Source organism: Anguilla anguilla, chromosome 11 (assembly GCF_013347855.1).
Source record: "Anguilla anguilla isolate fAngAng1 chromosome 11, fAngAng1.pri, whole genome shotgun sequence".
NCBI lineage: Eukaryota > Metazoa > Chordata > Actinopteri > Anguilliformes > Anguillidae > Anguilla > Anguilla anguilla.
In genome coordinates this window covers 34,998,771-35,014,538 of record NC_049211.1, presented here as the reverse complement: position 1 = coordinate 35,014,538, position 15,768 = coordinate 34,998,771, and the positions used below count along the sequence as shown (strand labels likewise).

At 51.8% G+C, this 15,768-nt stretch overlaps 1 protein-coding gene across 5 annotated transcripts in view; it reads left to right on the top strand.

Moving 5' to 3' along the window:
* lima1a (LIM domain and actin binding 1a) overlaps nucleotides 1-15,768 on the top strand; it is a 31,277-nt gene that overhangs the window by 11,779 nt on the left and 3,730 nt on the right. For 4 of the 5 annotated variants that reach the window (XM_035380576.1, XM_035380573.1, XM_035380574.1 and 1 more), the window contains exons 4-7: nucleotides 5,068-5,421; nucleotides 13,011-13,056; nucleotides 13,551-13,669; nucleotides 15,387-15,438. In XM_035380576.1, coding sequence (XP_035236467.1) covers nucleotides 5,068-5,421; nucleotides 13,011-13,056; nucleotides 13,551-13,669; nucleotides 15,387-15,438 — 571 coding nt within the window. Of the gene's footprint in view, nucleotides 1-3,455; nucleotides 3,596-5,067; nucleotides 5,422-13,010; nucleotides 13,057-13,550; nucleotides 13,670-15,386; nucleotides 15,439-15,768 lie in introns of those variants that run through there. The other variant, XM_035380577.1, reaches the window with a different exon arrangement.

Sequence of the window (15,768 nt, the reverse complement as noted above, 5' to 3'; positions counted from 1 at the left end):
ACGACCGCGCGAATGTAATCATTAATCGTGAATTGCGTTCAAACTTTCGGTTTCCCTTGTTTAAATGTGCCCTGCCTGCCGCTGTGAGGGTCTGATGATGCTGGGGTAAATCCCTGTGAGCGCTTACTGAACCTTTCCTGCTTTCCCGTTAATACAACACTACAGGTTCAGGGAAACAACGGTCACGTAATTTCCAGTGAAATTCGGCGTCCTTTCCGAACGGTAACGCGAGCTTTAGGGCACGCGTGCTGGAACACGCGCTTCCGCTGCGGGCCACAAGTAAGCGCTCTCACCTGAGGACCGACCCGTGCGTGCTCCGGAGGGCGCGTGTCTGTGGCGCGACCGGAACTGCGGGGCCACGCCCACTTCCACATCTGACCCTCCATCTCTCTCTCTCTCCGCTCGCTTTATCTCCCCCCCCCCCCTCTTTATGTCTCTCTCTCTCCCTCATTACATTATATTACATTAATTTAGCGGATGCTCTTATGTAGAGTGACTTATAATGACAGAGAATGGGGCTTGGCTAGCAGCATTCCCAGACCGGAGAGCGCCACATCAGTAATGCTGAAGTTCCCTTACACGTACAGTAAGTGAGCCTATGCCAACGTGTACTTTAATGCACATCAGATTCATACAGCGAACAGCCATATAAAACTGTAAACTATGAGCTATAACATTCCTAAATCCCAAAGTAATTCCCTAAGGAAATGGTCTGGGGGTGGTAATAGGGAAGGAGCCGAGATGCAGACTGCAGACAGGCAGAGTGGGAAAAGGGGCGGTAATTCCGCAGTCCTGACCCCTGACCCCTGACCTCCAGGGGAAGGTCGTTCCACCGCTGTGTGGCTGCAGAGAGCCAGGGCTTGCACCAGGAGCTGTGTGGAGTGGGTGGTGAGGAAGGGTCGGATTTTATGGACGTTGTAAAGGCAGGATCTGCGAGTCTGGTTCACTCCGGGTACGCTACATGGAAGGAGAAGAGTTAGTTCTCTAATGAGAGCCCTGAATGCAGCTGAAGTACTCTGAGATAGTCCTTCTCTAACATTCTGATTCAACAGGAAGTCTTGCAGTAGGGAGGAGTCTCACTTTCTCTCTCTCCCTTTCTCTCGCTTTAGGTTCTCTCTTTTCATACTCTGTGTACCTCTATCTCTCTAGTTTTCTTCTTTCTCTATTCCTCCCTCTGTCCGTCTCCCCTCCAGTCTTTATCTCTCACACTTACTTTCTCACACACACTCACTCACTCTGTTGTTGCCAGGTAGTCCGGTTTATAATCCTTGTTTAGACGCTGTAATCTGCCAGTAATTCCCCAGCCCAGTCAGGGCAGTGTTGGAGCCAAGTGGCTGGGGTGGACACAGACAGACAGACAGAGGGACAGACAGACAGACAGTCATGTAGGCAGGCAGGCAGGTAGGTAGGCGGACAGACAGACAGACAGTCATGTAGGCAGGCAGGCAGGCAGGCAGGTAAGCAGACAGACAGACAGAAAGACAGACAGACAGACAGGCAGGCAGACAGACAGACAGAGACAGGCAGACAGACAGACAGACAGGCAGGCAGGCAGATAGACAGGCAGGCAGATAGAGAGACAAACAGGCATGCAGACAGACAGACAGACAGACAGGCAGGCAGGCAGGCAGACAGACAGACAGACATGTAGGCAGGCAGGTAGGTAGGCAGACGGACAGACAGACAGGCAGGCAGAGAGACAGACAGACAGGCAGGCAGACAGATAGACAGACAGGCAGGCAGGCAGGCAGGCAGGCAGGCAGGCAGGCAGACAGAGAGACAGACAGGCAGGCAGGCAAGCAGGCAGACAGACAGAGAGACAGACAGGCAGGCAGACAGATAGACAGACAGGCAGGCAGGCAGGCAGGCAGACAGGCAGACAGACAGACAGGCAGGCCCGGGTGTGTCTGTGTCCCTGCTCATTCACCTCTATGGCAGTTGATTGGATTGGGTGCGTGTGCGCAGGGGAGAGTAGATTGGGAGGGGGAGCTCCCTCTGGAATGGCTTTTCCTCCAGGCAAAGGCGAACAGCCACAGGTGAGCAGCGGCAGGTCGGGTCGTCCAGACGTGTTCTGGCGAAGACGTGGGCGTGGCGGCGCGGCGGAGCGCGCTCAGGACACTGGGGTTCTCCTTATAAGGGCATCTCACAGAGAGACAGAGGGAGGGGCGTGGGGGAACGGTGGACGCCCGGCAACCAGGACCCTCCGGGCCGAAATCCGACTGGCCGGAAGAATCCAGAACAGCGAGCGTCTGTTCCTCTCTGCCCATACGGCCCTGAACCGCAGGCAGGAGTTCGGAGTAAACACACACGCCCATCCTTATCTCTCAGTACTGAAATGGAACAAGCTAATGCTGCTACTTTTTTTAGCCACTTTGTTGCTTTTTATAGTTAGTTACTCGACATGTAGTTGTTGACATTAACAAAAAACTGCTATTAAATAATGTTCAAAAAGGGGAGACTAAATTGGTGAGTGGAAGTTAAGCTGGAGTCACAATTCGGTTTGAGGACATTGCACAGCACAGGCACAGAAAAGCAGTTCTCTGCTTGGTGCGTCCCATCAGCGGAATAGGGCCTGGGTTTTTCCCTCTTGTTGACTGTACAGGGTTTGGGGAGGGGGGCGTTGAGGGGTAGGATCAGAGGTCTCCATGCATCTGGAGGGTAAAGGCGGTGGGGCGTTCCCCTGTTCTCTCCCGGGTCGCCGACATCATCGGAGCCCGCACATCACCTCACTTTAGCGCTACTGCGCGTGTCATCCCAGCCCAACGCAGCCGACCCCCCCCCCCCCCCCCCCCCCCCCGGAGCAGTGACAGACTGCAGCTAGGCTGTGAGATCAGTGAGTCACCAGATCTCCTCTGAAGGGGGGGGAGGGGGGGTGACTGAGCCCTCCTGGCTTTCAGAGAGCCACACTGTACATTTAGGCATTTAGCAGATGCTGTCAGAGCAACTTTCATCCAGAACGTGTAGGCAAAGAGTAAAGATGATGCCAAGATACACGTGTCACAGTCAGTCGCCACAGCCAGGAGCGATTGCGCAAACCCACAGCACAACGCTGAGCGCTACAGTAGACGCTTGCGTGAGGCTGAGGAAGCGTTATGTTACATGTTTGTGACCCAGCGCTGGAAACTGTACAGCGTGAGGTCATGTTGGTCAGACTTCATTTGGTTGAGGGATTGCGAGGTGGGGAGACGGAGGTAGAAGGCAGAATGGTCGGCTGGGATTAAACATTCATGGAGGAAAAGATGCCTTCCTCTTCCCCTTTCCCTAACTAGAGCCAGCCTCAGTCGCCAATGAGTTAATCTTTTCCAACGTCTTTCATTTCCCTCATTCGCATTTCCTGGTTTCCATAGATTTTTTTTTTTGCTCTCTCTCTCTCTCCCTCTTCTCCCTGCTCTTTACTTGCTCCACCCCTCTCCCACCTTTCTCTCCCTCCCTCGCTCCCTCCCTCCTCAGGCTCCAGGGGAGGTGGGCCTGTGGACCCGCAGGTTTGTTATAACTGCAGACATCTGGCGGCTTTTCCTCTTGTTTTGCGTTTTCGCTCAGAGAGGAGAGGAGAGGACAGAAGAGAGACGACCCTCTGGCTGCCAGGCTTCTCCAGGTTCATGTGATTTTGTTTAGAGAGAGAGAAAGGGGCTTTCCTGCGGTGCTCTGAGAGAGAAGTGCTTTTCTGTTTATTCGAGCTCTCTCTTTTCTTTTAGATCTTTCAGCATCTGTCTCTTAAAGTAGATTCATTGAGGAAGTGGGATTTTTGAAGTGGACAGGAGAAATCATGTGCAATTGTATGAGTGTTTGCTCTTTTGGAATGACTTGTATGTAAATCTTGTACTTCCAAATCTATTAACAAAGTTTAACCCTTGACTTGTCTTTTGAGGCTGAAATGAAATGTGTGTGCAACAGGTATGCACTTATAGGTCTGCGTTTTTGTTGACTGTGAGGCTCCATTAAATGGACAGCGCTTGCTGAATGACTGAAAGTGCTCCTCCTGAGTGAGTTTCAGACTGGAGCTGGGGCAGAGCTGGTGTGGGGCTGATGTGCATTAGATTCTGTGTGGAGCCGGGGCGGTCTGTGCCTGTTTAGCTGAGTGGTTGTAAAAGGAGTGAAGTGCATCTTTCATGCGGGGCTAAGCGGTGTGATGTCAGGCTGAATCCCACTGCTTTCAGCTCTCCCGCGACGCATCACAAGCGCTGTTTCAGCTCCCATACCGTGGACATATTATTTATTATTTATAATATTTCTGAATTATTATTTCCACTTTTGTGAAGAATGTATATGTGACAATAAGTTTGTTACTCAATTGTGTATTACAAGTAAACATTGTTTCACAGTCATTTTTTGTACCTAACATTCATCTCAGACCTTACTGTGCGCTGTGTGTTGGATAAGAAAGGTTTGTTAAGCTCATAGATGTGAATGTTAATGCTCAAGCCTCTGGATAATATGGGAGCAAGTAGCCCCGATGCCTTCGGTGCATGACGTGTGTGCTTAGACCTGTTTCCTCATTTGTCTGCGGTGTGTAATTTGAGCGCAGGTAAAATGGGGTTAGTTTGTTGAGCGCAGGTAAAATGGGGTTAGTTGGTTGAGCGCAGGTAAAATGGGGTTAGTTTGTTGAGCACAGGTAAAATGGGGTTAGTTTGAGTTGAGCGCTCTTTGCTGAGCGCAGGTGAGATGGGGTTAGTTTGTTGAGTGCAGGTAAAATGGGGTTAGTTTGAGCTGAGTGCTCTGTGCTGAGCGCAGGTAAAATGGGGTTAGTTTGTTGAGTGCAGGTAAAATGGGGTTAGTTTGAGCTGAGTGCTCTGCAGGTTGAGTGCTGGTTTCATGTTGAGTACATCGGGTTCAGTATATAAAAAATACTGGAGTTGACCATGCTCAACCCGCTGTTTGTGTGGGGATACAGACGAACAGTAATCCTGTTTGTGCTGCTTGATTTGATTCACAGAAACCGGTGAAAGTTTCTGTTGTCACCGTTTTGTCACCATTTTCCTAGTGAAGGGATGATGACATCCCTTCTGTCTCCCTCAACCTCTCTCTCTCTCTTCCTGCGCCCCCCCCCCCCCTCCCCCTTCCCCCCAGACTGTGGAAACCACATCCGCCGCTCTTTGCCGTGGCAACCTGAACGTTCTGAAGCAGCGCTGGGAGCAGCAGCAGCCGGCGGCCCCGCCTCCCAGTGCCACGCCCAGTGCCACGCCCAAACCAGCCAACGCACAGAACGGCCCCACAGCCCCCCAGCCCCCGGTTGCCCTGGACGACGGCGGCCCCTGCCAGCCCCCAGCGGACGGAGAGATGGAGGGAGGAGTGGAGAGGAGGAAGCAGAGAGGGGCGGAGCAGGAAGTGGAGGCGGAGGGCGAGGCCACTGGGCGGTCCAGTCCCCAGATAGAGAAGCCCACCGTGCCCCTCAGCAGCCTGAAGCAGATGTTTGAGAACAGGGTGAGTCACCCCCCCCCCCAATCTCTCACTGCTCCTAAACGCCTCGTCCAATCAAAATCCCCCTTTTAAGACTTATACAGAACATGAAAGAGCAGAGGAATATCTCAACATAAGGTCCATTTCATTCTCTTGAGATTTGAATTGAGCTTTCTTTCCTGAAAACCACCATGTTCTTGTACGGCTGTGAACGGGCGGACTTTCACTGGTCATTTGGAGACTGTGTTCTCTGCACAGTTAGCATGGTTTAACCAAACAGTGGTGTGACCGTTTAGTGGGCTGCCAATCAGAACTGGACTTTTGTGTGAATCTTTTTGTTGTTGTTGCTATATCTCTTAAAAATGAAACTTCCACTTATGGTAAATGACGTGAACCGCTGGTGAATTTTGAAAGAGTAGATTCCCTCAGATCTTGGAGCGTGTAGTCATTTGGTCATGAGCTGTGATGTAATCAGTGTCACTGGCACACCTGACGCCCTGCTGGCCGGTTTTGGGGAGGGAGGGGGGGTCCTGCAGATATATATTAACCCCCGCCCCCCCAGGCTCGGGTCAGGTGGTGTCTCTCAGATCGGATCACACAGTCAGGCAGTGTGCTGGCTCTCTCTGCTCCTGTGAGAACACTGGTCCTGGGATCAGATGCTTCCCATGGGGGGCGGGGGGGGGGCTGTGGTCATGCTCAGAGTCACATGCCTCCCCAACATGCTCCCTGAACAGATACACTCTCTCTCTCTCTCACACACACACACCCTCTCTCTCTCTCTCACACACATACAGTATACACACACACACCCTCTCTCTCTCTCTCACACACTCATACAGTATACACACACACACCCTCTCTCTCTCTCTCTCTCTCTCTCTCCCACACACACACACAGACTCATACAGTATACACACACGCACCCTCTCTCTCTCTCTCACGCACACACATACAGTATACACACACACACCCTCTCTCTCTCTCATGCACACACATACAGTATACACACACACACCCTCTCTCTCTCTCATGCACACACATACAGTATACACACACACACCCTCTCTCTCTCTCACGCACACACATACAGTATACACACACACACTCTCTCTCTCTCTCACACACACACATACAGTATACACACACATACACTCTCTCTCTCTCTCTCTCTCTCTCCCACACACACACACACACACACACACACACTCACTCAGTCACTCTCACTCTCTCTGTCCCTCTCTCACACACATACACACACTCTCAATTTCAATTATTGGCAGGACAAATGTAGGCACTTGTGTTGCCAGAGCAGAGGTTGCAAAATACAGCTACATACAATGAATGCTGCATTATTTATGAGTTCTTCTCAAAAAGCCAAGCCTATAACGAAAATGGCAGTAAGTGCTGTTAGGTGTGTGTGTCTGTCTGTTGTGTGTGTGAGTGAATGCTTGTAGATGTGTATGTTGCCTGTACATGTGTGCATGACGTGGTCACTCATTGTCACTTGGAGTGTAGAAAGAGAATGCAAATTGTGCTGCTAGTGTGCAGCAGTCTTTTTGTCCCTAATGAGAAGGGTAATGTGTCTTGATCAGGTGTGTTTTTGAATTGGGGACATTTTTGGATCATTTTGGGGTAGGATTTTTGGTGGATTTGGTCAAATGTGGCGCATTCTATCTGGAAGTGCTTCTCTGTTTCAATTCTGTTGCCTTTGCATTGTTGGCACAATCTTTTTTCTTCCGGCAACCATGATTTTCTGTGCCTGCCGGTCTCTATGGGTAGGTGGTGCTCGCTGAGTCTGTACCTCATCAAGGCGGTTCTCAGTTTTTTGTCTGTGACTGTGGTCAGGTAGCTAGCTACAGTGTCTTCTTCAGGGCCAGATAACATTTCATTTTACTTTGTGATTTTGTTTGCGATTCCCAATATGTAATATAATTTAATTTCACCTGCGTTGCAATTTGGTTTATTTTAATTAGATTTGTAGTTTTGTTCTGGTTCTGAGCCAGTGAGGTGTTAGTATGTGTTACATGGAGAACTAAGGCTCAGAACAAGCTGAGTGGGGGGATTGTTTTCTTTGCTCAACTCTTGGTATTGCAGGGCTTTTACTGTAGTGAGTGGGGGTCAGTTACTCAGTCACTCACTCTTTCATTCACTCACTCACTCAGTTACTCAGTCACTCACTCTTTCACTCACTCACTCACTCAGTTACACAGTCACTCACTCACTCAGTTACGCTCTCACTCGCTCACTCGCTCTCTCACTCACTCAGTCATTCACTCACACACTCACTCAGTCACGCATTCACTCACTCACTCACCCAGCCATCACTCACACACACACACTCTCACACACTCACTCACTCACTCACTCACTCACACACTCACTCACTCACTCAGTCACTCACTCACTCATTCATTCACTCACACACTCACACACTCACTCACTCTCCAGGAGCAGGCAGTGAATTCCTGGGCATCTCCACCTCAGTGCTGTTGTGTGTTTAAAAGAATGAAGGGACTAACGCAGGGTCACCGGTGCTGGAGGGCTGCAGGGTCTGCTGCAGGGTCTCTGTTATTGCCTGGGAAACTCGCCTCAGCTGATCTCTCAGGTCGCTGATCTTAAGGGGATACAAACCAGCCGAACCCCAGCGGCTCTCCAGGAGCGCGGGCAGAAGCGCCGCGACTCACCCCGACCGTGCGATCCGGGAGCCGTTAGCCGAGGGGCCCCGGGACGTTGGCCTGGGACGCGCGGAGGCCCGCCCTCCCTCGCCCTTTTGGGAAAAGAGCCCCGACCCAGGCACGCGAAGCCGACGCGACGCGGGGCGCGTTCCGACCCGCGCCCGAGGAGCGGCGTCACGCCCCGCCCGAACGCCGGCGCGGGCCCGGACCTGTCCCGCGCTCCTCCAGTCCGCGGCGTAGCGCCGCTCCCGCCGTCCTCGCCCGACGCGCTCAGCCTTCCGGGCGTGTCGTTCTCAGCGCCGTTAGCCTCTTCGCGGCGAGGCCCCGGCGGGTTTTTTTCGCACGGCGATAGATGTTTTGTCGTTTAATCGCGCTTCCCCTCCCGGCCATTCTTCTCTCCGCTGGGGTCGCGGAACGCCGGCTGCCTTCGTTTGTGCGGCGTTACGGGCTCTGAAAGCAGACAATGGAGCTGTTTAACCCCGCCCCCCTCGCCGCCCCCCCCCCCCCCCCCCCTCGTAAAGTGCCCTGAGAGCCTGACAGATGAGATGTGAAAGCGAGCCGCGGTGTGTTGTTATTGTGTCAGTTACACGGTGTTTGTGTCGGGGAGCACAGGCGGCAGGAACGCCGTGGGGCACGCGGGGGCTTTTGTCGAACGCGACGGCCGCGTTGGTGGCGAAGGCTGACGAAGGGGGGGGGGGGGCGCGGGTACAGTGCGCTCGCAGCCAGCTGACGGGACGGAGAGACACTTTAGGAGGGGGGGGGGAGGGGGGGGCTGGTGGGGGGAGGGGGGATACTGGATGAAAGGCCGCCAGCGTTTGGGGCTAAAGGGATACCATGTGTGCCTGTTTACTGGGCCTGTCACATGTGCCGCTAACGCACCGCTCCTCCCCCTCCCCCTCCCCCTCCCCCTCCCCGTCCCGCTGCATGCACTCAGAAATACCCTAAATATTCTCCAGGTTTCCAGTGTTCCTGGGGAGGGAGGGGTGTTCCGACTGAAACGTGAACGGTTTTGTACACTTTTTGTGTGATTTCCTTGTCTGTGCACGTACACAGCTGGGCTCAATCTGCTCTCCCTCTCTCCCTCTCTCCCTCTCTCTCTCTCTCTCTAACACACATTCTCTGTCTCTCTCTCTTTCCTCTTTCTCCTTTCTCTCTCTCTCTTTTTGTAAACAAACACCAGGGATTGAGTCATTAGTTGTCTTTTGATTGGGTCATCCAGAGCTGGCCAAGATTTTCCATTGTCAAAGAATTCATGGCATTCTAAACACGCCCTCTCCTTCGCTCCAACACTGTCGACCCCAAGCACGGTCACCTTCGAAAAGACCATCAGACCCCACATACCTGCCAGACCTCTCCCTTCTGCTGCGGCTACAGGCTTCTGGCCCCTCCCCCCCTGCAGAGCGTGCTGGAGCTTGTGTCACTGCTAAAAACATTTAGATGGGGCAACACACCCTGGAGGTCCAAAGAGAGAGTTTGGCGTTTCCTACAGTGTTGCAATGGGGGGGGGTGTAAAAAGTGCAGCCAAATAACATAAATTTTAACACTCTAGCATTTATGACACGCGCCTACCCGGAGCAACTTACGCATACATGTATCCGTTTATATCCGTCTGGGAATCAAACCTGCAACCTCTGTGCTACATGGCCTGTTCGCTAACCATTATACTACATGGCCTCCCTATTACCTTAAGTTCCAGTCCTCTGGCAGTACTGTGGGAAGCATACCGAGTCTCAGAGCTGAAGGCAGGACAGGGGTGGAGCACACAACCCCCTCTCTGGAACACTCTGACCCAGAAGCCCCCTGGAGCGCGTTTTCAGTCTGGGTACGCGTGATTTCATTTCTTCCACACTGCCGAAGGGGTTCTGTGTCTCATGTAGTCTTTGGGGGCCTGGTTAAACAACGGCCTGTTTCAGCGGTCGCCTCACCCTCCGGGAGGGGCTGTACCCCTCCAGGAGATCTCGAACCTCGGGACAAAACCTGCCCCCCAGGGAGAGAGCAGGGCAGGGAGACAGGCGCTCTGTTAGCAGAGAGACAGATTTGAGGCGTAGCTTATGTACCCATGGGGGGGGGGGGACTAGGATGGGGCCTGTATCTGGGCAATGCTCAACACAGCCTGGTCTGTGAGAATACCTTACAGGAGTGATGTCACAGTTGAGCAATGCACTGACCACAGACTCCCATCACCCCAGGGCTTTTTAACAGAGCCTTTAAAGATACCTCTCTCTCTCTTCTTCTCTCCCTCTCTCTCCTCCAATCTGTCTCTTTGTCTTTTCCTTTCTGCCTCTCTCTCTCCTCTAATCTCTCTCTCTCTATCTATAGCTCTATCCCCCCTTCACCCCTTAAGTCTTTATCTTTCTACAGCTCTCCGTCTCTCTCTCTCTCTCTCTGCATGGGGTGCTTAATTGGGGGTGACTGACCCCTGTCTGACCCCCCTGTAAGGCAGCCCTGCTCCACTGAGGAGACTGGCAGCCCAGCTCCGGCCCATAAAAGGTCATCTCTGTTCTCCACTGGTGCGTGACCCCAGTTATCAGCCAATCAGACGGCTGCACCCGAAGGGCCATCGCCAGAGCCCCCTCCGGGGTACGCCTTTCCAGGGAGCCCCCTCTGCAGAGCCCCCCCTCTGGGGTCACCCTGCCCCCTGTCCATGCATCCCATGATTACAGTTACCCAGCCCAAACAGTCTCCTGGGAAACCGTACCGCACCCCACACAGCCGAACCCTCAGAACCTCTCCAGCGGTCTCATCGGCCACGCCCACGTTCAACATCAAATTCTGATTGACAGCAGGCATATGTTCATAACTGGAACACAAAGTCTCTCACTCTCAAAGTGATCAGAGATGAGTGCCGTGTTTAGATAAGGCACTTTTTAGCATAACTGATGTGGTATAGCCAGTGTTCGGTGCAGAGTACAGTAAGACTGATAAGTACAGTGTGATCGATTAACATATTTGTACAGTGGTACTGTAGTTGTGGCTATTAGTATGACGGTTGTTCTTCTTATTCATGGTGGGGATGATGTGCCAGTCTGCAGTGCTGCTGTACTCAACTTCTGTAATACCCCTCCCCCCCCCCCCCCCCCCCCACCCTTCTCTGATGTCCAAGAGCCACACCTGAGGGTGCTTAAAGGTTTTAGCTCTGCTTCAGCTTAAATCACAGTGGTGGGGGATGTGATGGCAGTGATATGTGCACAGACGGGCAGGATGGGGGATGTGAGGGCAGTGATATGTGCACAGACGGGCAGGATGGGGGATGTGAGGGCAGTGATATGTGCACAGGCGGGCAGGATGGGGGATGTGAGGGCAGTGATATGTGCACAGGCGGGCAGGATGGGGGATGTGAGGGCAGTGATATGTGCACAGGCGGGCAGGATGGGGGATGTGAGGGCAGTGATATGTGCACAGGCGGGCAGGATGGGGGATGTGAGGGCAGTGATATGTGCACAGGCGGGCAGGATGGGGGATGTGAGGGCAGAGCCAGGAATCCCTGTCACGTCCTCATCCTTCCCTAAATCCCGCTTGGCGGTGTGGTCGGCACGCGGCTGTGGTTTCGCGCTGCTCGCTGGCCCTGCCGTGTTTCTCTCTGTCCCGGTCGTACCTAATCGCTTTTTGGAGGAGAGGGAGGGGGCAGGTGTCACGGTGGGGGCAGATTTGGGTTTGTCCTCCGGTCTGATAAGGGCTTTTACACGGGCAGGAGGCGGCTGGTTTAGCTTCTTTTTGGGCGTCTCAGACACACCTGGGCGCTTCTCTGAAGCAGGACTGCAGCCAGACTCAGGGAGACTGTGAGGAGCAGCCGCACTGGAACACAGGACTGCTCACCGGTCAGATGCGTGTGTGTGTTTCTGTGTAAATGTGTGCAAGTGTGTGTGTCTGGGTGGATTTGTGGGTTTGTATTCTGTGTGTTTCTGTGTATGTATTTGTGTGTTTTTTGTAAATGTGTGTGTGTGTGTTTGTGTGTGTGTGCATCTGTGTGTGTGTGTGTGTATTTGTGTTTTTTTTGTAAGTGTGTGTGTGTGTGCACGTATGTGTGTGTGTTTGTGAGAGAGTTCACACTGGAATGTTTGGAGCTGTGTGTGTGTGTGTGTGTGTGTCTATGTATTTGTGTGGTTTTTTGTAAATGTGTGTGTGTGTGAGAGAGAGTTCACACTGGAATGTTTGGGGGGTGTGGCTGTGTGTGCGCGTGTATGAGTTCACACTGGAATGTTTGGTGGGGGGGGGGTGTGTGTGTCTGTGAGACAGACGCTGCCTCCTGCTGGTGAGCTCTCTCCTGGCAGCTCTCCTGACGGCTCTCCTGGTGAGCTCATTAGGAGATTACAGCCGCTGGGGGGCATGGAGACAGGCGGAGCCGGGGGGGGGGGGGGGGGGGAGGGAGAGGGCGGCCGAACAGACCCCCTCAGAGCGGGACGGGCCCGCCTCGGCCAGCACGTGCAGTAACGAAATGAAACGTGCCCTGCGAAAGCCGTGATGTGTAATCAGAGCCGCGTCCCAGGCAGCCTTCTCCAGAGGGATTCCGTCATCCGTACCCGAGCTTCTCTGACTCACAGGCTCTCTGGGAAAATGGCTGCCTTCTCCTGGCTCTGTACAAAAGCACCGCGTGACAGTCCCACCTACCATACATGGGGGTCATAGGAAATGGTCATGTGATTCTTTTCATTTCCTGTTAACCCAAAGTTGACTCTGACAATGTAACGCTCTGGCTCCCATTCAGTGCGTTAGCAGGCTAAACGAATCGTGTGGTAATGTAGACTGAGGGAAGGGAAAGATGCTCATTCACACTCACCTGGTTCTGAGTGTAGGAGGGAGAGATCAAGAAGTGAGGGTGTGTCTTTGTTCCAGGGGAACTGGACTGAACTGGTTCTTTTCCTGCAGAACTGTTCCAGGCTGGGTCTTGTACTGAAGGTCTGGAATTAACTGGTTCTGATTATGTTCTCCTCCCTGTAGGTTTCCAACAACTCAGAGGACCCAGATACGCAGGAAAGAGACAAAGGTACGACCCAAACACTACATGCACTGCATACATACTTAAGTATACACACGCACGCACGCACGCACACACACACTCTTGTACACATACAGGAACACACACACATATGCGCACACACACACATACGCGTACACACCCACCCACACACACAGACACACACACATACAAACTCATACACATACAGGCACACTCACACATATGCGTACACACCCACACACACACAGACACACACGTCTGCATACATACCCACACACACACACATACAAACTCTGTCACATGCAGGGGGTATAATGATCACATGCGGGGGGATAAGGGTCACATGATCACATGCAGATGTGCGCGTGCAAGAGGAAATCATACCCAAGAGTGCAAGCATACAGCCCTCTAATGCAGTACATCTGCAGTCTGGGACACACTGCATCATCCATATAAAATTACAGTGGGAGTAACCTGTGATTCTCTCTCTCTCTCTCTCGCTCTCTCTCTCTGGCTCCCAGGGGCCCCAGATGGGGTAATGCCCCTGGACGACCTTCTGGAGGCCCCGCCCCTTCGGGACAGGATGGCCCTGTACCAGGCGGCGGTGTCCAAGCAGGACACGCCCACAGCCACACACAATGTGAGTCTGCAGCTCTGCAAGAGCTGCCATAAATGGAATATATAAATAAAATTAGGTCTGCACTAAATGAATCTTTTCATAACATATTTGAGAGAAAAACCAAAAAGAATATATACTTAAGTCAAATTATATCATTGTATCATGGCATGTCGTATTAATTCCATGCGATGTCACTTCCTGTATTTGCCAAGGTCTTATAATTAAGACATGTTACATACCTTTTAACCTGCCGCCTCATGCTTGTTTGGAGTTAGCTGTGCTATGCGCTGTATTTGGCTGCTTGTGATCCTTGTGATGATTGGCTGTAAATAATGCACCAGGTGAAAGAGCAGTGCATGGTGAAGCATTGTAAAGCGTTTATGCAACTGGCCAGCGTAACACTTGACTTTGGCGCCCTCTGCTGGTGAGTGGGTTGCCTTTCATTTGTGTGCGCTTGGAAAACGTTCCAATGTTTTCAAGTAGGCAAGTAGTGCTTGGTCATGGTTTCAAGCAGGAAGAGAATGTGCCTCCAGTCTTTTTTGATTTGGTTAGTAATTATGTCCCATGGAATGCGAATGAGGTGAGGTTTTTATCTTTTTTCCTCCTGATTTGTTATCGGTGGTAAGGCTTCACTTTACTGCCACACCCACACACGGTCCTGAAGACATCTGGTGATCTGAAGTCGGGCGAATTACTGGGAGTAACACATACAGTGGTAACCCAGGCGACCCTGGCTGACGTAAGCCTGTGCTACAGGACGAGGCCAAAGGCACTGTGGTGCTATACTGTGCCTTTTTTTACTGACTGAGCAGCTCTATAGGGCCCAGCCTGCGCTCATGGTGAGAGTCTTTACTGACTGAGCTGCTCTATAGGGCCCAGCCTGCACTCATGGTGAGAGTCTTTACTGACTGAGCCACTCTATAGGGCCCAGCCTGCACTCATGGTGAGAGTCTTTACTGACTGAGCCACTCTATAGGGCCCAGCCTGCGCTCGTGGTGAGAGTCTTTACTGACTGAGCCACTCTATAGGACCCAGCCTGCACTGGTGGTGAGAGTCTTTACTGACTGAGCCACTCTATAGGGCCCAGCCTGCACTGGTGGTGAGAGTCTTTACTGACTGAGCTGCTCTATAGGGCCCAGCCTGCACTCATGGTGAGAGTCTTTACTGACTGAGCCACTCTATAACATTCCAGTGTAAACAGTACTTTTGGCGTGTATGCAACAGCAAAACGGACAACAGTGATAATTCCTCTGGAGGTATTGCCAAGTAAACAGTGGACATTCTATCGATGTAAAAACTACTTCTTGTTCGCTGAACCCTTGCTGTGATAAGGATATTGACTTTACTGTGATTCATGTCATCTGTGGATTTCCAAAACGCATAGAAGATGAGGACCCCCCCCAAGCCTGTTTTGCCTCCCCTCACGTTACAAAACAACGGACCATTGTTGCTAAAACATTGGCATCGTAATATAGTTCACAGAGACTTCACCGTGAGTTTTAACATTTTCAAACGGTACATCTTGTTACAAGATTGATTGAAAACTTCACCATAAAAAAAACAGAATGAATGCACCCAGTATCAATAATAAACCCACTCTGGCCCAAAACCAGGCATGTGCAACTTCAGGGGTTAAATATTCCTGCGTACCTCTCCTGTGAATGTTAGATTGATACGCATAACAGACACTCAAAGTGCCTTCACAAGCTCTGATACTCATGGCTCTTCCCCTTCACAGAGCCCTACCAGCGAGTCCAGGAGAAAATCAGGCCCTGCCACAGACGGCAAAGGTGAGTCACCCTATTTATATTTTACATCACTTCCACGGCCGACCAATCAGAGTGATAAGAGCATAAACTTGGCCTTTCGCTTTGTGCTCATGAGTCTTCCAGTTCTGGAGCTTCTGTCCTGAAAAGCTGGTGTACCAGATATTTCACTCAATATCACAGCAAGACGACATGCTGTGAGTTAAGTGCTCTGTACTTGGTCAAAATTCTTCAAAAGGCAGAGGGTAGAAGGGGCTGGTTGATAATGAGCCATTGATAATGGCTCCCCCTAGAGTCAGAACAGTGTTATGGGGGTGGTCGCAATGACATAAAAATGTGCAAATATTTGCTTTG